The 22,500-nt window shown below is 48.1% G+C and overlaps 1 protein-coding gene across 1 annotated transcript in view; it reads right to left on the bottom strand.

Moving 5' to 3' along the window:
* The window catches only part of LOC311308659 (AT-rich interactive domain-containing protein 1B-like), a gene marked incomplete at both ends in the record, with an annotated part of 129,714 nt that overhangs the window by 10,841 nt on the left and 96,373 nt on the right, over positions 1-22,500 (bottom strand). The window contains 8 exons of the mRNA XM_084437666.1: positions 504-711; positions 1,356-1,565; positions 1,851-2,012; positions 3,127-3,230; positions 4,610-4,743; positions 11,750-12,065; positions 17,561-17,746; positions 21,691-21,777. Coding sequence (XP_084293792.1) covers positions 504-711; positions 1,356-1,565; positions 1,851-2,012; positions 3,127-3,230; positions 4,610-4,743; positions 11,750-12,065; positions 17,561-17,746; positions 21,691-21,777 — 1,407 coding nt within the window. The remainder of the gene's footprint in view (positions 1-503; positions 712-1,355; positions 1,566-1,850; positions 2,013-3,126; positions 3,231-4,609; positions 4,744-11,749; positions 12,066-17,560; positions 17,747-21,690; positions 21,778-22,500) is intronic.

The raw sequence follows: 22,500 nt of genomic DNA, 5'->3' as shown, positions 1-22,500 counted from the left end.
GCTTCACCTGCATCTATATTACTTAACCCTCATGACATTGTAGCTAAATCACACTCAAATCACACTCAGTGATAATTTCCTATCAGACCTTGATAATTGCTCTGTGTAACTGTATGCGCTCCACGTGTCGTTACAGTATCTAGTCTAGAACCTTCCTTATCTCATCACTATTCAATATCACTATTCATTACAGGACAAACTCATTCACATAAGGAGATGGCTGGGGGAATACTTTAAAATGCATCTGTTTTCCCTTTCTTGAGGTAACCGTGCTTTAAAACCAGTCGGTTCAGTGTCAGGTGTTCTAATTAGAGAGGGGAAGGTATTCCCCAGGTGTGTCACGAGGGAAGGCTTACTCACTGATGGGTACAGGATGCTGTGACAGAGTTCCTCCCCACTGCTAGCTTTCAAACCTCCCACTCTCACTATAGAACAAAACATCTTGGTGGAGCCCCCACACCGGAGGGGCCCTGTCAATCGCTTGCTGCAGTACCGCTCCTTACCAGGTGAGGGCGGCTGCACCTTAGCCTGCTTCCTGTTGTCTCCTCCGGTGGCGTTGCTGTCGGCCGGGGGCTCCTCCCCTCGCTCCATCTTGCACTCGTAGGCGAACAGGTACTGGATGTACTGCTTCTTCAGCGAGCTGGCCGAGTTGCTGGACGTGCCCACGTTCAGACTGGTGGACAGCTCCTTCCACTTCTTATTCTTGTTCACCTGGAGAGGAGATAGAGGCAGGAGGCCGGATATAGGACATAGGAGGAGGAGATAAGATAGGACATAAGGGTAGGGGATAGGATAGGACATAGGATGAGGAGAGATGACAGAAGATAGAGGTAGGAGATAGGATAGAGTATAGAGGTAGGAGATAGGATAGGAGATAGGGTAGGAGATAGGATAGGAGATAAAGGTAGGAGATAGGATAGGAGATAGGGGTAGGAGACAGGATAGGAGATAGGGGTAGGAGATAGGATAGGACATAGGGGTAGGAGATAGGATAAGACATAGGGGTAGGAGATAGGATAGGACATAGGGGCAGGTGATAGGATAGGACATAGGGGTAGGAGATAGGATAGGACATAGGGGTAGGAGACAGGATAGGACATAGGGGTTAGAAGGGGAAATCGAATACTATATAATGTTTGGGTTCATCCCTTAGTGGATTTGACAGGGTGATGATTAAATAAATAAACAATGGCATTTCTATATGACGGCGCTGGAAGACATCCACTGTAGTTGCTCTCCACCTCTGCGAAGCTACTACCCAGTTATACTGTTAGCAAGACAGGACAACTAGTTCATTATCAATAAAACTAGACACGACAGAGTTACAACAGGAAGTAGTTCTCCCCCAGGCTCACCATGGCCAGGCCTCCTATCTCCCTGACCGCCAGGTACAGCCGGCAGAGGTCCAGGGGCTTCTTGCCCACAGCGGGGAGGTGGGGGACGGGCGTGCCCCTCTCCTCCATGAAGGTCAGGTAGCGCTCCACCCAGCCACGCCTCTCTGGCTCCCCGCCCATCTCCAGCAGCCGCGTGATTCGCTCGGTGGTCATGGTGGCGGAGTTGGGCTTCTGGGTTCGGGGCGGGGACAGACAAAGATAAGATGACACGTTGCCTGTTATCATACAATCGCAGCCTTAACTTGATATTTAATACCGGCGAAGCTTTATCGAGCTGAGCTAAGCCATTCAGGCCGAGCAACAAGATTGGGATCAGGCTCGTTGCAAAGCGTTAATACGTATTTCATTAATCAAAATGGAATCGGGCCACGAGGGCCAGTTGACACTGTGTGTGAAAAAAAACAAACAACAAAAAACAGAACGCAGCGACCGCAGGGGGGGGGGGGTTGTTCGTACCGGGCTGGAGGGGGTCTTCGGCCACGCCGGGCTGCTGATGCTGTCGCTGTCGTCCCCATGGTAGGAGGACAGGCTGGCGGGGCTGGGGGACAGGGGAGAGGGCACGGGCAGAGCCACGGGGGTGGGGGGCTGGGACACACACTGGGCGCTCTGGTACCCCTCCTGGGGGGTGGGGGGCTGGGACACACACGGGGCGCTCGGGTACCCCTCCTGGAGCTGGAGCTGTCACAGAGACAGTGAAAGAGGCAAGGGTGGGGGGTGTGGGGTGTGGGGTGGGGGGGGGGTAGACAGGTTGAGACAGATGGAGAGAGACAAAAATAGTGTGTGAACGAGAGTGGTATAAACGTACACCTATACTTTTCATATTATTCTTACAGTACTGCAACAGACAGAAAGGCCCATGAAGTCCTCTCTATATCAGCTCTTAGGAACAGAAGTACAAGGTTCACAATGAAATGTGTGAGAGAGAGAGTGAGAGAGAGAGAGAGAGAGAGAGAGAGAGAGAGAGAGACTCAGAGAGCAAGACAGAGAGTCGGTGCAGAGCCTGACAACGACTTCCCGTCTGTGAACAGGTGTGTGTTTCACTGACAGATTGCATATGTCAGCAAAACTGTGCGCGCTGATGTTTCTCTCTCTCTCTCTCTCTCTCTCTCTCTCCGTCTATCTCTCTCTCTTGTTTCTGCAGACCGATCATGTCTTCAGGGAGCTCTGGGGGTCTTTCAGGCAGCTTTGGCTGTCTTAAATTATTCAACAGCCTCTACTACTATTATCAGCAAAGACAGGGATTTTCACACCAAATAGATGTGTGGAGGGATTGGTAGGAAAATAAAGGGGAGAATTGGAAAGAGCCAAAGAGCAAAGCACTGTTGCTGAGCCAGGCTGCATCTGGGGGAGAAATGAGAAGTCAGCATTACACCGTCTTGGCTTTTGCGGAAGAGGAGGGAAAGTACAGTTTAGAAAGGGAGAGAGAGAGAGAGAGAGAGAGAGTGTGTGTGTGTGTGTGTGCGCGCGCTCGTAAGCTCGTGGGCATGTATGCGATGCGAAACCCCCGTCTTTTTCGCTCAAGCTGCCAAAACATCAACACAAAGAAGAACGCTGAGAGCCAAAACAAAGCCGAAGAAACATTAATAACAAATACAAATGTTAAACAAATCATTAAATATGGAAAAGAAAAGCAAAAACAAAACCCGCCTGCGATGCAGCATAATACCGGTCAGACTGGGCCTGCGTTGTTAGTGTGTCAGCGTTTCAATGGGAGAACTGGGATGCGCTCTACCTTGGGTTTCTGGGGTTCGTTGGAGGAGGTGCTCTCTTCCTTGACCTCCGTTTTCTGTTTTCCCTCCGGGTTCATCATCCCATCCCCAGACATCCCCACGGCTCCTTTACAGATGGAGGCATGAACCGTCAACAAAACATCGACACATTCCTTCCTGCCGGCCTAATCCTCACGGAGTAGGCTATATTATACACTCTCTCAGCTCAAGGTCTTTTAAGCCCAGAATGTAGCTGGACACATTTTTACATTAGAGTGAAATGGATTTTGGTTGATAGGGATATGTGTCCTTGTGTTTGTTTTATCCGCCTCCTGGCTAAAATAGGCCGCCATACTCAGCTATTGTGAAGGATAAGATTGGACACTACGGTGAAAACATTCCCTCTTTCTGGGGAGATGAAATATCTCCCTTAAATCTCTGAAGGCCTAATCCAAACAGACCTTTCAAAAGTGGAAGGACTGATGGTAAAAATGTGAAATGTCGGTGAAAAATCAGGTATTGCTTGAGGGCAGGGTCTTTTAAATGAATTGCAGCTGCGCCGGCATGTTGCTCACTTACTCAAACCAACACAGCAAATTAGCATTCAAGCATTCAAGTAATCCTAGACCGTACTCTGCTTCCATTTTCATTTTATTTCAAACATTTAATTGGAAAGCGTGAATTAGATCCTTGAGGAGATTTCTGGAGTATAAACGGCATATCTCTTAGGAAGAAGACCTCTACAAATTTATGACGAGGTTTGACCCTTTATTTTCTGTTCGCAGGTCCGCCTCGGTTCTGTGTGGAACCAATAGCTTTCTGCTGAACCCAGGGACAGCAGACATGAGTTTCAAAGAGCCCCAGCACTCGTTTTCATTTGAAGTCTTCCGAACGCCATGCAGGCCTGATATTCCGTCTTTCTTTAAGGCGGCGCAGAATAGGCGCTTCTCATTGGAGGGGAAGTGAGGAAGTACATACAATAGTGAGAGGTGAAGGGCTGCGGGGGACAGGGCGCGCCACCTTAAACTGTTCTTGGGAGGGTCGTCTGAACAAGTGAAAACACACTGCAGAGAAAATAAAGAGCTACTATAAACGAGTCTCTCTCTATACTGTATATATATACTGTATACGGTATGTATCTTCCTCGTCCTACCTTGTTCTACCTCTACCTAAAGCAACAATACAAGCGCAGAGGTTCTGACGTGGTCTTGGTTCTGGTCAAACTGGGTCCTGCTGGCACCAGGATGGGTACTGTACTAGGGATAATATTGGGGAATGTTATTATTTCAAGAAAAGTGTTCTGGTAATTTGTTGGTGTGTGCTACTAATTAATTAGAGTTTTCAAAGATAAATGTTGTGTCAGACTGAACTTGAGTTAGAGAAGGTCTTATTGTACCCCAATACATTAAATTGTATTAAATCTTTATTTTGTTATATCTCTGTAGTAAATGTAGGTTGGGTAGTTAGTCATTGGTTAGCTGGTCACCTGTCTATACTGTACATTACCTGAGGGTGGCCTGTTGTAGTGCTGGCCCTGAGGTGTGCCCATGCCTGAGTTGTTGCCCGCTGGCTGGCTGTAGGGGGCGCCGGAGCCCACGGTGCCCACCTGATTCATGCCAGGGCCTGGGTAGCTGCCCTGCCTGAGAGCGGGAGAGAGAGAATATACATTATTTCCGATTATCTATGTTAATCAAAGCAAATACCGGCGTATACCCTACGGTGTAGCATAAAAAGAAGGGCAGTGGTTAAGACAAAATCCCTCTAAGAGCTAGCATGTGAGCGAGCGGGTGCAGAACACATAAGACACTCCATCCTCCCATCTCTCTCTCTCGCTCTCTGACAAATCCCTCCCAGCCCCCCCCCCCCCCTCCCCCCTCCCTCCTACCTCCTCCTCCTCCCCTCTTCCCGAAGTCATAATTTAACTAATTAAGGTGTGCTTCTGGAAAGGATCATGTTATTTGTTGCCATGGCGACGGCGCAAATCAATCCCCCTGCCTCTCTCTCTCCGGGGCGAGTCACGTGTCCGTGAGAGGAGGGGGGGGATGGGGGGATGGGGGGGTGGGGGGCTGGCGTTTCAGCGGAGGCTTAGCTGCAACCTGCTAGGAACGCCAGCCCCTCCGCCCACGGCCGGCGCTACGCAAACAAAAAACCTGTTCCTAAAACCTGGACCGTTACCGAGGCGGCCCGGTACCAGGACCAGAACCAGGACGGGCACCATTTGGTGGGGCTCGGCGTCCTGCTGGTCCAAGTAATCCTCCCAGATAGGGAGCAGGATGAAAGGAGTGATGAGGGGGAGGGAGGAAGAGAGGGAGAGAGGGCGGGAGGGAGAGAGAGAGAGAGAGAGAGCAAGAGGGGAAGCAGAGAGAATGTGAAGGGCTGGAGGAAGAGGTGCATGGGGGCTGGGGGGGGGGGGGGGGTGGAGGGAGGGAGGGAGGAAGGAAGGACAGAGTACGTCTCCTTCTCCACAGTGGATAATTCCCTTGAAGTGTATCAGGCAGAGACGAGTGAAAAGGCCATCTCAGGAACAGGAGATGGAGAGCTGAAGAAAGGCTATCTACAGTATGCTACAACACAACAAGGACCACACACACACACACACACACACACACACACACACACACACACACACACACACACACTCATAAAGATTACTCATAGGTCATTCAAAAACCTTCAAACCGCATAACAACTGTATAACAACCATGCTCAATCCTCACCTCGGTGGCATTATGGACAAGTAGATCCATATTTATGTCATTGAAAGGGATCCAAGCCCCCACCGAGAGGCAGTGTATGTTGAACACCCACAGTAAGTATCAGCAGTAATGCCAGGAATTGGAAGTGATACACATAAGGGCTGACGGGGAGGGATTGGTTTGGTAAACCCCACGCTAATCTCATCCCACAGATGTAATTAGTCATAGAGCCGGGTTGATGTAATCCCAACATGGCTCCCCTTTCACAAGCGGCATGGCTACCCACCAAGAACACGCCAAATCCAGGGAGGGGTTCTTTTTCGTCCCTCTCTTCACACTGAACCCCCCCCACACACACACACACACACACACACACACACCAACACCCCTTCTGTATCCCCTAAAAACACGAACGCCCGCTCTCATGTGAATAATGTAATGTCTGAATCGCAAACAACAACAACAGCAAGTTTTGACCGTGGATGCTAGCCCATTATTACTAATTCATGTCATAAAAAAAGCCCATTAGGAAACACTTGATGGAGGGGGCGCGCAGCGTTTAATCACATTTAATATATGCGTGTGCCGCCATCGGAAAAAAAGGCACAGCACATTTATCTTGCTCTCGGGCACCTTTGTGAGGGAAAAAAAACACACACACACACACCCTGTTGCCGCAGAGGAGAGAGGGAACGAGAGAGACAGGGAGAGGGAAAGAAAGAGAGAGAGAGGGGGAGAGAGAGAGGGGGGAAAGCAGCAAGGGATGGAGAGGAGATATACAGTAATGGTGAGAAACAATGAGAGAAGATGGTAGCCAGGGGAGAGAGAGAGGGGGGGGGATAGACGGAGCGAGAGAGCAACAGAGGGCGAGAGAGAACATTGAGAGGGAGAGAGGGAGAGAAAGTGGAGAGAGAGAGAGAGAGAGAGAGAGAGAGAGAGAGTCCCTGGTAAGACGGCAGGGGGCATATTTTCAGCTCAGCGCCCGTGCAGTCTGTGGGTAGGTACTCAGCGTAGCGTGAGGGGGGGAGCCAGGAGAGGGTTCAGGAGGAAGCTAAACTCTGCTCAGCATGAGACCTCTCAACCACCACCACTCCCTATTTCTCTCTCTCCCTTTCTCCCACCCCCCCACCACACCCCTCCCCCTCCTTCCCTCCCTCTCTCTCTCAGTTTGTTGTGTTGCTAGCGGTGGCCCGGGGACAGAACCGGAGCTAAGGGAGACACGCTGATAAACATTCTGAGAAAGAGCCTTGCGGTGCCATCCAGCCTGTTTCCGGTTTTCTGAAAAGTTGCCTTTTGATTCTCAGACGCCGCTCGTACGCGAGTTTGCGGCTCGGACCGAAGCGGTACATCCTGTGTGTTCGGCGGGCCCAGAGACGGCAGAGAAAACGCTGTGGGTGTTGTGGCTTTTTTTTCCCCCCCTCGAACAATTATGAGCGATTATCCCAGGCGCCGCGGGGACAGTCGAAATCAGGGGCTTTTCAAATGTCGTGAGGAAAACGCACTCTTCTCGATTCTTTCGCGTCACCACCGCAAAGACAAACATATTTGTAATCATTGTTCTATGTAAATGAGTGATCCAGACCCCCTCCCTCCCTGGCCTCCTTCTCTCCCTCCCTCCTTCCCCTCCCTCTCTCCTTGCGTGCCAGTCTTCCTTACACCCCGCCTTCACTGGGCCCCCGGTGCCCTTAGTATTCTGCCCACATGTGTGAAGGACATTGGAGGAGGCTAGTCTCCGCCCGGAGAGAGAGAGAGAGAGGGAGAGAGAGAGAGGGAGGGAGGGAGGGAGAGAGAGGGCCGTTGCCAGGGGCTGCCATGGTTACCGGGTGCCAGACAGCCGATAGGCTGCACACACAGACTCTGACACTGTCGGTGTGAGTGTCTGAGTCCCCCCCCCCTCACTGCAACGACACACTGGCATATCACAGCCACATTCACACAGGCAGCACGGAGGGCTACTAAACCACCCCAGGCCCCGTACCCAGCTCTATCACCCAGGTGGTTGGAGTGTGAGAGGGAGAGACAGAGAGAGAGAGAGAGAGAGAGAGAGAGAGGATAAAGGGTGAATTGGATGGCGTAGTCAGTTGGAGGGCATGAATTATATATGGGCACAATCTGCTCTCGGAGGCAAGCTTCTCCTCCAATCCAGCTCTACTGGCTGCCTGACTCAACCGCCAAGAACAGAGACCCAAAATAAAACAGGAAAATGAAAGGACAGCTTTTAACATATTAAATCCTGAAAAAAGCCCCCCCCACCCCCCTTCCTCCCTCTCCAACCCTCCAAACATCAAACAGCCTGAGAAAGAAGAAGAGGGAGAAGAGAGAGAAGCCATTTATTCTGCCCGTTTATTAAAGCCTACTGCTCCCTGGCGCTGCCAAGGCCAGGAGCCACCACGCCAGGGGCGCCAGCGCATTCTTGACATTCAAGCGCCTCTTATTTATTTAGCAAATTTACTTACTAAGGAGGTCAGAAATGAATTATTTGCCGAGGATTTGGCCCCCGGGGCTCTTCCCCCCCTCTCTCCTCTCATCTTAACGCGTTTCCCTCGGATTTGGTGTTTTTGAAGCTTGCTTCCTCTTAGTGTGTATTTTCGACAGGCCTTGTTTTTTCAGTAGCTCCAGGAATATTTCCATGTCGCCTGCAGCACTGAAAGTAATTTTAAAAGCCAATTCTCTCCTCACAAGCTAAAGCCAAAACAAGGCATTTTCTCCGTAACACCTTTCTCCCTTTTCAGAAAGCCAACATTTCAGCTGCACTCCACACTCCAACAGAGGTTGTAATTCATCAAAAAAAACAACCTCCAATCCACTCACCTCATTGAACACCTGTACATTTAAAAAATATGATCATCTTTCATATTACAGTTCCCTCAATCCAACCTTTTGTGCACTTCCTGCACAGATTAAACACAATATTTTTCTTGACGACGACCCAATAGTATCAAGCATGGGTGAGTTCCTGATTAGCTAACAAAGGCGGGGTATCGTTTACGATTCCAGGCGGTCGGACCGAGACTCTCGGAGGACTGAGGAAAAACACTCACATCACACTTATCAAGATTTAATCACAGCTTCTCCCTCCAGCCATGGGGGATATCATAAGTGGTCTTGCTTGTTTGCTCATTTGGCTTTCTTTTCATTCAGAGTAATGAAGCTGGAGAGGTCTGCAGGCTGACGCTGCCCCGGGCCAGACTACTCTGGGAGGAGGAGGAGAGGTGAGGAAGAGGGAACGGGTAAACGTTTGGGCCAAGAGGGAGAGAGGGGCCTGGACAGGAAAGATGAGGAAAGGGGAAAAGAAGCAATCCACTATAAGAGAGCTGATCAGTCTCGCGGCAATGAGGACATGAAAGCCAATGACATCGCCCCTTAACTATCTGATAACTTCCTGCCTTGGGTTCCTGTGGCACTGCCAGCATGCCAACGCAATGCCTGACGCACGCTTGTTAGCAGACAGAGAAAAACAAGCTTAAATGTTTCAGAATGTTGCACTGAGATCAGAATCACAACTATAAACGGGTAAACACAGGTTTCCGAGCCTTTAACTCTGTCGGTTAGAGAGCAATTTCCTTTTAATCTCCCTCAGCTGTTGAGCGACTCTGGATACCGAGGACCAAAAACAACAAGGGTTCTGAAGACAGAAAAACAAGCACAAAGTGAGTGGGAGAGACACGGAGGGATGAAAGAGAGATGGGAGAGAGAGACAGATGGGGGGATAAAGAGCGAAACAGGCAGATCATATAAACAGAGACACATAAAAGAGGGATACTGTAGAGAGAGACCTCAGAGAAATACAAAGAGAGAGAGAGAGAGCGAGAGAGAGAGTGATAGAAAGACAGTCTTCATCGTCACCTTCCTGCAGGCCTTACTGTCCGGCTGTCTGTCCGGGCGAGTGAGAGACAGCGGGGAGACCGAGAGGCTGACTAGCTGACTGACTGACAGGAAGTGTGATTTGGCTCAGCAGTGTGCATCATGTCGTGCCACTTCTTATTGACGGCGGAGCCATCTCTTAACGGATCCTTCGGCATTTACATGCTCTTATCTGCGCTGCCGTCTCCATACCTCTCATTAATCACACTGTCAACCACGCCAGCCTCCAAACACCAAAAAGTATGGGCCGCACTCTACAGACCCCGGGTGATCCACACAAAACACGTGTTAACAGATTAGGGGATGAGGCTTGATTCATAATGGTCATGCATGGGAGGTGATGATGACGATGACGATGATAGCGAACACAGCAGATTTCGAGGGTAAATTTAACTGGATCATGCAGATGTTGCTGACAACGCTGATGATGTATTGCATCAAAAGCCGGGTTCGTTGCCAGTACAGGCTTACAGACTTCGTTAGCCATTAGACACAGATGCTGGCCGGTGGTGGTTGCTAGTTCAATGACTGGGTTGACCTACCCATGTTGGTCAAACGGAGAGCGGCTGCAGGATGGGGAGAGGGGCAGGAGAGGAGGGGTGGGGGTGGATGTGGGGGTGGGGCGATGAATGATTCCGGGTGGGGTGTGGTGGTGGTGGTGGTGGGGGGAGGACCTGGCATACAGAGGCCTACTGCGAAACAAAACAACGGGTCAAAACGAAAAGAAAAGCTTTAGAAAAGCAATCTTTATCATTTATTTTGAACTGACTTTCTCAAAATTAAATTCGGAACAAATACAGAAATATGTATTAACGCATAGAATTAATTCGTCGGCAATTATCTCACCCCCCACAGAGTTCAACTGGAGTTTACTGTGTTCACCTAGTCCCACTGATTGTACAGCTTTAGCCTAGCACTCTAACAAGCACTCTCACATTAAAAAGCCCAAACACAGTGGGAGTAACATCCCATAACAGCACAGAGGAAGAACTGGGAGATATTTAGTACGTCAAGGATCTTTATGTGAAAAGTCTTTCAGTTTGTTCTCTAGTGTTGTGCATTTTTCGTGAATATGTACAGTAAACATGTAGGTTAATGATTGCATTATTCTGTAAAGAGGTAAGAGGAGTAAATAGAAGGTTACAATGTTCCGACCGAATAATTCTCTACAGTACATGGCTAGCATGTACCACTTCTCTAAATGGCTGTAACACTTTAATACATGGCTGTACCACGTCTCTACATGGCTAGCATGTACCACATCTCTACATGGCTAGCATGTACCACTTCTCTACACGGCTGTACCACTTTAATACATGGCTATACCACGTCTCTACATGGCTAGCATGTACCACGTCTCTACATGGCTAGCATGTACCACGTCTCTACATGGCTAGCATGTACCACTTCTCTACACGGCTGTACCACTTCTCTACATATGGCCACTGCAGCATGTACCACATCTCTACATGGCTAGCATGTACCACTTCCCTACATGGCTCTACCACTTCTCTACATGGCTACTGCAGCATGTACTGTACCACGTCTCTACATGGCTTACATGTAACACTTCTCTACATGGCTAGCATGCATGCAGAGAGAGAGAGAGAGAGAGAGAGAGAGAGAGAGAGAGAGAGAGAGAGAGAGAGATGCATACTAGCAGGAATAGGACGTCTGAGCAAGTTGCATAAATTCCAAACACTCTGTACTAACTGAAATCACTGACTATTTCAAGATAAGACAAAAATAGTCTCTTCTAAAAAGAGCGGACGTTTTTACTTGAACATGATTGCAGTAATATATTGGTCTATTTGTTTAAATATACCTTCTCTCTGTCAATGTCACTCTCACTCTCACTGCTTAGAAGCAGTCTCTTTTTCTCTTATAAACTTGAGGACAGACAGACACACACACACACACACACACACACACACACACACACACACACACACAAACCCATAAATGCACCTACATATGTACACACCTCCTACTGTACAAAATGCCACTCTTAAGCAAGATCCACATGACATAATCAGGACAATGAGTTCTGCTACACACAATAACACAGTGAAACATCTCTCCTCACCTGCTCTGTGTGGAGTTGGCTGCAGCTTGCATGACAGCCGCGGCTGCCTCCTGGGCCTTGCGGTTGGCGTTACCCAGTGGTGGAGGCCCCATCCCTGGGCCGGCTGGCTGAGGCATACTGGGGGAGCTGGGAGCTATGTTGGGATATGGCCGGCTGCCCGCGCCAGGACTTCGACCCATGGGCATAGGCTGTCCTGGTCCCTGGCCATGCATGGGGCTGCTGGCATTCATTCCCAGGCTGTTGGTCATGCCCGGGCCTGGGCCACTGTAGTTGGCACTGGGGGTACCGCTGTAGTTGGGGGGTCGAGGGTAGTTACCTGAGGGGACAGGACATAAGGATTTATTCAATAACCAGAGAGCAAAATCATCATCCACAATATGTAAAAATGTAAGTACTATAGGCTATTATTACAAATGTTTTTGCTTTACACTGCTGTAAAAAAAGTTTTTTATATCTTTGAACATGTCACATGAAAAATCATAAATAAATGTTGTCTTTAATGCAGCAGTGCTTCTTACAAAAGTCAATACTGTAGAGTGGTTTGGTTCACTAAAGCCATTGTCAGTGACATTGGGTGCTGTTTCATCACGTCTCTCGTAGGAGAAGGTTGCTGAATCGGCATGGGAACAATCACGAGGCTTAAGGCTGAGTTTCTGAAACACTTGAGAGCCATCCTAATCTGGAGTAAATGCCTTTTCCCTGCCCCAGAGTGCCACAGAGTCATGAAGGCTCCAAGACTTCATAAGGCACACTTAAACCCCTCCACTCTGGCTGCAAACAGACAAAACTCCACCCCCAGCTGGGAGGAAAGAACAGTCTCTCCTTCTATCTCACACGCACACACGCAAACAAACAAACACACACACACACACACACACACACACACACACACACACACACACACACACACACACACACAGGGACTGGGCCCTTTCCACTGTGAATCTCCTCCCAGGACAAATCCCTAAAAGATAGAAATGGAAAATGTGGCGCTCCTTTGTGAAGGGGGCTATTTATTTTGATTTGATTAAGGTTGCTTTAGTTAGGGCTCACAGTCTAATCCTTTGAGAATATGTCTGGAAAAGGAGATCAAGTCCTTTTAAACCTGAAGGGTTTTCCGACTCTGAATGGGGGAAAAGTTGAATGACAATATTTCGCGCAAGGAACTGACTCCAAAAATGGAAATGGCTTGTGGTATCCTCGAGCTGCTTCAGTGGAAAGACATTCCACATGACATAAGCCTGCAAGTCCAACAGAGAGATAGAAAAAAAGTCCCCTGGAGATGGGATTTACATTAAATCAAAATAAGTCTTTCCCATGAAAACTCAGCTGCTCTGGTTGAATTTGTCCAGGAACTGTGATGAAATCTACTGCAGGAGATGTAATAACCTTGATATCTGGGGAGCTTTTGGTGATTGGGAGCAGTGTTGACACCTGTCAAGGGGTTTGGGGCCTTGTCTCCAACTTGCCAAAGAAGGAGCCGTACAGGGAGAAATTATGGTGGGGAAGCAGAGGAATTATATGAAAGAAACATGGGAAGGGGAAAGGAGAGCATGTATGTGTGTGTGTGTGTGTGTGTGTGTGTGTGTGTGTGTGTGTGTGTGTGTGTGTGTGTGTGTGTGTGTGTGTGTGTGTGTGCTTGCGAGCATGCTCGCACAAATTACAAGACACTTCACTTGGAGACACTATCACAGACTTCCCATTCCTCTCTAAGCGCTGGCCATGGGAAATCGACCATGTGGTCTCCTCCCACTCTTCCCCATTGGGTGTGCTGCAGTTGAAAATGCCAAAGTCAGCGACCTTTCTCATCCCACTCTGGCCAGCTGTTGGGCCCCAGTCACACTGCCTGGGTCCTGGACTGATTCCACTGTTTTTTTCTGTGGTCTGGTTGGACAATGTGGTTCTTGGCTTTGTCCTTGTGACTCGGTTGAGGCCCACGCAGGAGTTGTTTGTATCACTGTGTCCCGTTTCGACACTCAGAGAGAGTTTTTCCATCTTTGGCTCTCAGAAGTTCCTCTAAACGCCAGAGGAACTTGACTGTAACGTTTCCATGAAAGCCTGTCTGATCTACTGTAGTTTACACTTTGCCAGATGTTACCAGAGAAACACAGGAGTGCGCCATGAAAACAAATCTCATTGACAGAGCGATTCAAACAGCCTGTTGGCTTTTGAGGCTGAGGCTTAAACAGTCTAAGAGACAAGATTATGGGGGTGGAGGCATGAAGCACATTTTGAGAACAAGATGAAAAAGTATGTGCCAATTTCTAGGATTCACTCGGTATCACTGTGAGATTTTTCTCTTTGCCCTGACAAGGTTTCCTCTCCAGAGTGGCTGACGCTGTGCCAAAGTGCCTCTCCAGCGGAGATTAGTGATGCCCCTGAGTGCCGACCCCCACCATCAACCTCCTCTGAGGGGCACAATCCAGCCCCAGAGTTCTAGCATATTTTCTACAAATCTGTACGGCCCTCATCTCGAATCAGGCTTTTGCAAAGTAGTACTAAAACACCCGATTACCATCTTCTTTACACACTTCTTTTTCTATTCATAGAAATCTACACACCGCAAGGGGGGAGGAAGACAGGTAGGAGGATGTCATCATTTCTCATTCATCCCTTCCTGTCCTTGCTGCCTGGCCCTAGATTCTCAGCCCGTGCCTCTGGGAGATGTAGTATTTATATCCGACATAGAGAGTCGAAGGCAGGACTGCGGTGCGTTGCCAATTACATGGAAATTCCAGGCACGGTCACGCATTCCGAGGACGGGAGTTTCCCCGCTGCTGTATTTAATCCCCAAACTCCCGCGGGAGAAGGAGGACTGTGACTGACCAGATTAGTGACTTTGCTTCCTCAGCAGACTGGACGCTGTGTGTTTAACAGCCGGCACGCTCATTCCTGGCCTTGGAAGGAGAGACAAAAACGCAGCGTACCGGAGTTTTGTACGGCTGCCCGGTGAATCTGTGGAGTCAATCAATAGGGAATGTAATGCAGATTATATGGCTGTGCGCGACAGCAGTGTAGGTCATTGAGTATGTCTGGTCTTGCCTTGTTGTGTAAGTGTTGTGCGAGTTGCAGAACACAAGTTAAGAGTAGGAAGATGGGCAAAAAGTGTTTTCAGACAACGTTTCCTCCATTTTCTTTCCCTTTTCATCAGGTCTCTCTCTCTCTCTCTGTCTCCCTCTCTCTCTCTCTCTCTCTCTCTCTCTCTCTCTCTCTCCCTCCCTCCCTCCCTCCCCTCTGGCCTGAGGCCCCACATCCTCTCCCAGCCATCTCAGCATCTCTCAGCAGGATGTCCAGTGTGCAACCGGGACCAGGAGTGCCCCAGGGCACTGTAGTCAATACTCTCCCATTTCCCACAAACCTCCACTGTGCCCTAGGGCACTCTGGGATTGATTCCTCCCTAAATCTTATTACACTGCTGTCCCAGCAAGACACCAAGGCTAGAAACTGCTATCCAAAGCACGGCTATTACCATTACTGGTGAGGGGCTCAACCTCCAGGGAGTGACATGTTAGATACGAGTGAAGCACAGCACCCTCTGACACTTTCCCAATGGTACTGTGTTTTCCTCTCTCCACTGACTGTCTTTATAACACATGTACACATACCGTGTCAAGTAAAATGTCTGTAATGCAGCTGTTAAAATAGGATGGAGGTCTTCAGTGCCGCCTGATATCAACAAATGTCGCTATTGTGACTATGGAGTTGGTCTGTGTTGACTGGAGAGGGAGTTCAAAGGGAGGATAATATGTTTTGTTGTTAAATATCGCAATGAGTGAACCCAAATACTCAAATACATGGCATTTGTTCGCACCTGGGGATATGCAAGTGCAGGGCTGTGTGTGCAGTATCACCTTGTAGTATATTTTTCCCCAGATAAAAGAGGAACGGGGATGTTACGCAATGAAACAAAAGACAGTTTTCAAGCTCTGCATTTTAGAACAGGCTTGTAGTGTCAGCGCGTGTGAAAGGCGAGAGCAAGAAAGCGAGAGGGAGTGCTGATACGTGTGTATCGCCGACACGAACACTCTTACTGGTGTGGGTTTGGATGTTCAATGCCTCAGGCTTGTATCTCCAAGCACGGTTCAGATAGGCCAAGAAAAACACAGTGCAGGGATTAGAAACTTGGAGTGCGTTTCCATGTTGGTTTAATGGGTTAGTAATTTTCTGGGACGGGGAAGCAGATGGAGCCGTCATTAAGAACAATGAGCAGCAGCTGTCTGGCCTGTTCACCCCGGGACGGACGGGCCCGGACCCAGGCCCTCGCAGAACCGGGGCCCACCGCGAGGGCTGTGCCCCTACCCTAGGGGCTCCGTGGACCGGCTCCAACAAACATGTTCCTCAGTGGGGCATGTGTGTGTGTGCGCGTGTGTGTGTTTAAGTGTGTGTACTGCACAGTGTGCGTGCGTGTGCGCGCCTCCCGCTGCGTGCGCACATGCGAGTGTGTAGCAGAGGGCGAAAGGTTGGGTGTTTTTTCTCTCTCTCCGACGCAAAGCCAAGAACATCACTCCTGTCATCTGTGAGAGTTTTCACGCTCATCTGCCTCCGTGGCTTTTTCATTCCAGCAGCGAATCTAAGTCTCGGCACTGGCTGTCATCCCAGCTAAGTCACATTAACAGATAAGAGTGGGTGGATAGAGAGACCAAATACCAAAAGCATTAGAGGCTATTAATCAACATTAACAAATGGGATGGCCTACAATATTACAAAAACACACATGGATGGTGCATTCATCACTGTGACACGTTAAAATACACATTACCACAATACCATAACATTTCCTTTGGTGCATGGCCAGTGGAAACTAAGTACAGGAACAGATGGAAATGTAGAAGTTTTCTAATGTACGGTTCAAAACCCTGAAAGCTATTTAAATTGTGAAGAGCTATTCCAACTATTCCCAGCGAGTGATGAAATGGACTTTGGTGTTGATGTGAGAGTGTCTTTCTTGGTTTGGAAGGAGATCACATTTTTAGACCAAGTATGTGGATAGTTCAGACACACGTACAGTTTTCCCAAGGCTAAATCTAAATGTTCTCGGCAAATGAATAAAACAGACACAGATTAAGCCAAATCCAGGACTATGAATAAATGACTTTCAATGGAGGATCGCATAATACTTCTCTGGAATCCCGGATAAGGCTCAAAGTGAGCCCATACAACAACCATTTAGAGTTATTATTGCCATAAAATATTCAAATTCAAAATGACATACTGTAAAGTACTGTGAATTATACTGCGGTTATAAAATGATAGGAGATGCAGTCGTGAACTATCCTGGTGTATATTTGACTTTTATACCACACAAGCCTACGTCAGACCGGACAACACGAGCTGCCTCCGCCACTCGTTTCATTTTAATGAAGTTACCGGTCAGTTTAGCCTACCCAAGGCTTTTCTGAGGCCAATGTTAAAACTGTGACCCCAGTAATGGTATTGGGGCATCAACATTCAGCTCAGAGACCAACACACTTTATCATCGCGTCACATCAATCTTCCTTTAATCCAATAATGAAAAGGCACGAGGAGCATGGAGAGTTCAAGTGCTTCATGAATATTCTGACAAGCCCTCAAACCCGGGCTTTAATCCCGAGACAGAAGGAATAGGAGGATATTGAAGAGGGAGAACGAGAGGGAGGGAGTCAGAGAGTGAGAGATTCGGAGAGCAAAAGAGAGAGGGGTAGAGAGAGAGAGAGAGAGAGAGAAAGAGAGAGAGAGAAATAGATTTGATCCCATCATGAGTTCCGCACTCACAAGTCGTGACCAATGACCCAGACACGCATTACTGACAAGACGACGCACATAGAATCCTACCTTGGGGTCCGTACTGGGCTCCCTGGGGTCCATAGGGGCCACTGGAGCTTCCCTGGGGGTAGGGGCCCATCCCAGGGTACACCTGCCCCACTGGGGAGAGGTGGGGAGACATTGAGGTGGGTCCTGACTGAGGTGGAGGAGGAAACTGACACCCAGACTGGCTCCTCTGCATGTTGGCCATAAACCCTGGATAAAAACACACACACACACAATAAAAAATAATGCTAATGAGATTTTCTGCTCAAGCTCTGTTCAGGTCTATAGTATAGAGCCTACTGTACCTCCCATCTCTCCCAAGCTGTGAGTGATGAAGAGCTGTACTGTACATGGTTTATGTTCTGTTGTAGGGATGTTCACGTCAACAGGTTTTCCTAAGAAATCTCTAATCTCCTAGGCTGTTACTCATAGATACAGATCGACCAGTAGGCATGGCAGTGCATACGTAATGAGGCCTAATATTCCATATGCTGTACACACAAACAAGAACTGACTAACTCACTACACATACACACACAAATGCACACGCACACAAGAACACAAACGTGCACGCACACACACACGCGCGCACACACACACACACACACAAACACACAAACACACACCAACACACACACACACACACTCACACACGCACACACACACACACTTGCCAAATACTGTTCTTTATGCCTGGTACAGTATTTGGGTTCCATGGAAATAATCACTGCATGTGCTGATATGGACATGTGTGAATGTTTGAGTGTAAGATGTGTGTGTGCTAGAGAGAGAAGAGGCTTTACTGACAGTTGTACAGTATTCAGGGAAATGTGTGTGTGTGTGTGTGTGTGTGTGTGTGTGTGTGTGTGTGCGCGGGTACGTGTGTGCGTGCTGTAACTGTTCACCAGCATGTGTGTGTGCACCTAGAAAATACACATTATTCTGCACTTGGGGGAATAAGACAGCGATTTAACCGTGACTGCTGTGTAATTCTAAGCCGTTACAGAAACCATGAGCTCTCAATACATGTGAAAAAGCCTCACCGCTCAACTTCCCTCCACCATTCAAATTGACATTTTAAGTGATCCTCAGCAGGCTTTTACTATGACGACCGCAGCCCATTCCATTACAGCCTGAAGCCGACCTAGCGGACGGCAGGGAAAAGGTCTGCAATCCGCTTGGAATGGGGAAAGGTTGCCTGCTCTCCAGCCACTCACAGGTAATAGAGAACGAGAGAGGGAGAGAGAGAGAGCGAGACAGAGAGAGAGAGAGAGAGAGGGAGGGAGAGGGAGGCCTAACAATATGCCAGATTAGCTTTAAATGGATCTGCCTCAATTGGCTCTGCAGCATCCAGTGACCCTGATAGCCATCCAGTGTATTGAGAGGAAGTGCAGAGTCCAGCTGTTTATTGACTGGGGGTGGGGGGGGGGGGGGTTGGGGGAGGCGGGGGCTGGGTTAACGCTTGACTGTCCTTCCGCTGCGCTGAGACACAGGAAGTTTACACGGAAGCGGCCGGAGTCGGGGGAGAGAAGAGAGGGAGAGAACAGGGGGAGGAGGGGGGGGGATTGAGGAGAGGAGGAAATGAGGATAATTAAAAGAATGGGAGAGATAGATACTTTAGATGGAAAGATAGAGTGAGAGAGAGAGAGAGAGAGCATAGAGAGCGATGGGGCCTCAAAGTGCTTAGGCTGCGAGCGAGGAGGTTTGAAGAGGGGAGGACATTATTGTAATGTTTTGCTTCCATTAGGGTAAGGGGATTCAGAAAAAAAACACACACTGTGTAATACCACATTTTAAATTGCCTGGAAAATGGATGGAGAGAGAGGAACATTGTGCAGACAGTGCTAAAAGCAAATAACAGATTCAAGGATCCCCCTCCTCTCTCTCTCTTTTTCGCCGCCACAGCCCGACTGGCGAAGTGAGGGAGGCTCTTAGTGGGACAACAACAACCAACAACGTTGAGGAAAAAGGGACATTCAGCGGGATTTAAATGGAAATGAGAGAGGCTCTTAAGAGCAGGCACTTGAACGATGGGGATTTAATCATATGTGTTCTAAAACAGCGTTCCCCAGTCAACCGCGGTGCATTCTGGGATCAGAGCGAGCTCGTGCATAGAAGAGAGAATATTAAATATATGTTTATTTCATGTTGTGAATAGTCCTCACAGCATTGTCCCCCCTATCCCACCTCTCTCTCTCTGATGTTAACTGGTCCTCGGTGAGCTGTAGAGGGGCATTAGAGCGATCATGTTCGCGTTAGCAGACAGAACATCCTGGTCCCGTGCCTTGTGCGAAGCTACACATTGTTTTTTTTATGCACGGCTGTTTCAGTGTTAGTGCTATTCATGGGTACCAAATGTAGTCCAAGATCTGCCATATTTGTGCCCTACACAGGTGTGTCAATTTGTCTGATTGCATAGGATTCTATGCACTAGAGCCAAATAGACCACTTGATACACCTGTGGAGGACACAAAGATGGCAGGTCTAGGACAATATTTGGTACCCATGAATTGTGTGTGTTGAGAGGCAGTGGTCTCGTTTGCTTTGTGGTATTTACCACTCCTCAGAAAGGACATTTTAATCAGTAAATTATGCATAGATAAACACAAAGTACATGTGCGTTTGACCTTTCCAGCGAGAAGCCTCCTTTTTGCTTTCTCCCAAAACAGCCAGTTTTACATACTGCTACAGTAATCCAGGCAAATAACTGTCAAACAAATGTGTTTCTACAACTCAGCACCATGCAGAACAGAGTCGGTGGACTATCTGACCGTGACCATTCAAGTTTAACCACGGCGGTTGAGCCGAGCGCAGTTTCCCGTGACCTCAGTTGACTACTGTGCCCATAATGCATAACTGGAATCCCTGAGAACCTGCCAGTGTGCGTTCCTCTGAATTTGTAGGGTTCCTACCTGCTGAGACACTTTTAAATCATTCACCAAGAACATGTCCCTACTACGACCACGGCCCTCTTTCTGTAGCACATTCCCCTATGACACAACGCAGTCACTATGTCACAACCCCTAACACGAACGAACGTAAAAAAAAAAAAAAAGGAACGAAAAAAAAGAGAGATATTCCCAGCACACAATGTCACACAATGACAATGTCAACCCGTGCTAACACAGACACGTTTCTTTTGGGGGGGGCGGGGGTTTAAGTTCAAGCACCACCTTTAAGCGCAAAAAACCATTGCCTTTGAACGTTGGTACCGAGTGGCCCTCTAGTGAGTGTGATTTGCATAATAGCCCTATTAGCGCGTTGAGACAATGAAAGCAATATAAGTTATCTGGAGACTACTATCCGTTCTGCGATACCTCGGCCAGACAGAAAGCAGGAGGGAATATGTTAGGTAACTTGCAGTGGAGCTCTGTGAGAATCACACGAAGGACAAATGACAGACGCCGCATCCGCCAAAAAAAAGCGTCCCGCCTCGCTCCGGGGAAGACCACTCAGACGAGCTAATGTTCTCGCGACAGAACCGAGGAGAACCGTGTCACCTTCCTGAGCGGCGTGCGGACGGTGGAATGACACACTGATGGAGAGATAATGGAGAGATAATGATGTCTGGTGCGTTTTTTATCCGTTATGAGGACACTTTAGGCCGGTGTATAACGAATACTGTAGCCATGGGACTGAACACAGGAGGACAACACGCAAGAATGACTTGGCAACATCTGCCCTTATTTCTCCATTGTAGATTGTTACGGCAACACAATGTTGTGATACACGTGAGTGATTTTGTTATAATATTTTTTAAACTTGTGATTATTTTGTTTGTAATTACTGTAAACATTCTGATGTATTCTCAATAATAAAAAAATAATTAATACAAAAATAAATAAAATCAAATAGCCTAAACTAGGCTATAGCTGGGGGTGTGTGCGCTATTGAGAAGGAGACTGATAGGCCATTAGAGAGAACAAAAGGATACAGATGACCAATAGCGTGTGTTTTAGCGCTTACTGGTCTGAAAAAAGCTCTGCGCTTCTAGTGTTAACCATGAGGCTAATCTGAAATCTGACTACGCACAGGGATGCACGTAACGCACATACAGGCTAACAGGAACCCCACAGATTCACAGACAGTCATAGACACACACACACACACACACACACACACACAGGAAGTGAGAATGGGAAGTGCTAGCTTACCCCTCTCCTGAGGCATGGGCGACTGGGTCATGGGGGGGTGGGAGCCCTCCGACCCGTTGCCAGGGGTCTGCGGTGCCATCTGGGAGCCTGCACAGAAAGAGAGAGAGAGAGAGAGAGAGAGAGAGAGGGACAGAAGACAGAATAAAGTGAGACACACTCGGTGCAGGGGTCATGTTGTAGCCACTAAGGTCACGGACAAACTGCTGTGTAATGCAATTAATATTTTGTGACAAAAGCTTTCATTTTGAATTCAGCTGAAAAAAAATGATGTACCGGTATCTAAATTGAATTATCTCTTCGAGCCCAGGTGCGGTCTCAAGGTACACGGATTATTATTCACTCTAACAACCCTTCCTCGATGACAATGGAAATAAAACAACATGAATTGTTGTAGCAATAAAAGAACGTTTTGGCAAAGGACCCTTTTAGGGCTCTCTTCTTGCTAAATGCACCTTCCTTCATTCACAGTTCTTAATAATGATAATATAACAGAACCAGGCTATTCAGGGTCATTGATTGGGTAATCATGTACTGTAGAAATCCAATACAGACCTGCAGTGCTGATTAAGACAATGGCAGACACAAGCACAGTGTGTGGATCGCTTTGACTCACAGGAGGGAAAATAGGGTAATTTAACACAGCCTTTTATGGGCCTAAGATGGCATACCACTGTCAGAATAATAATGGGAAATAACTGTGTATAATCTGATGAGGTTTTTTTTTAAAATTCATTATGCACCGTAGAAATATTGCTAAAAGCTAGAGCATACTCTGGAGGATGACAAATGAGTATACAGTAGACACTGTAG

The sequence above is a fragment of the Borostomias antarcticus genome (genome assembly GCF_949987555.1).
Source record: "Borostomias antarcticus genome assembly, chromosome: 5".
Classification (NCBI taxonomy): domain Eukaryota; kingdom Metazoa; phylum Chordata; class Actinopteri; order Stomiiformes; family Stomiidae; genus Borostomias; species Borostomias antarcticus.
Note: the sequence above shows the minus strand (reverse complement) of the source record. Positions and strands in the feature narration are given on the sequence as shown.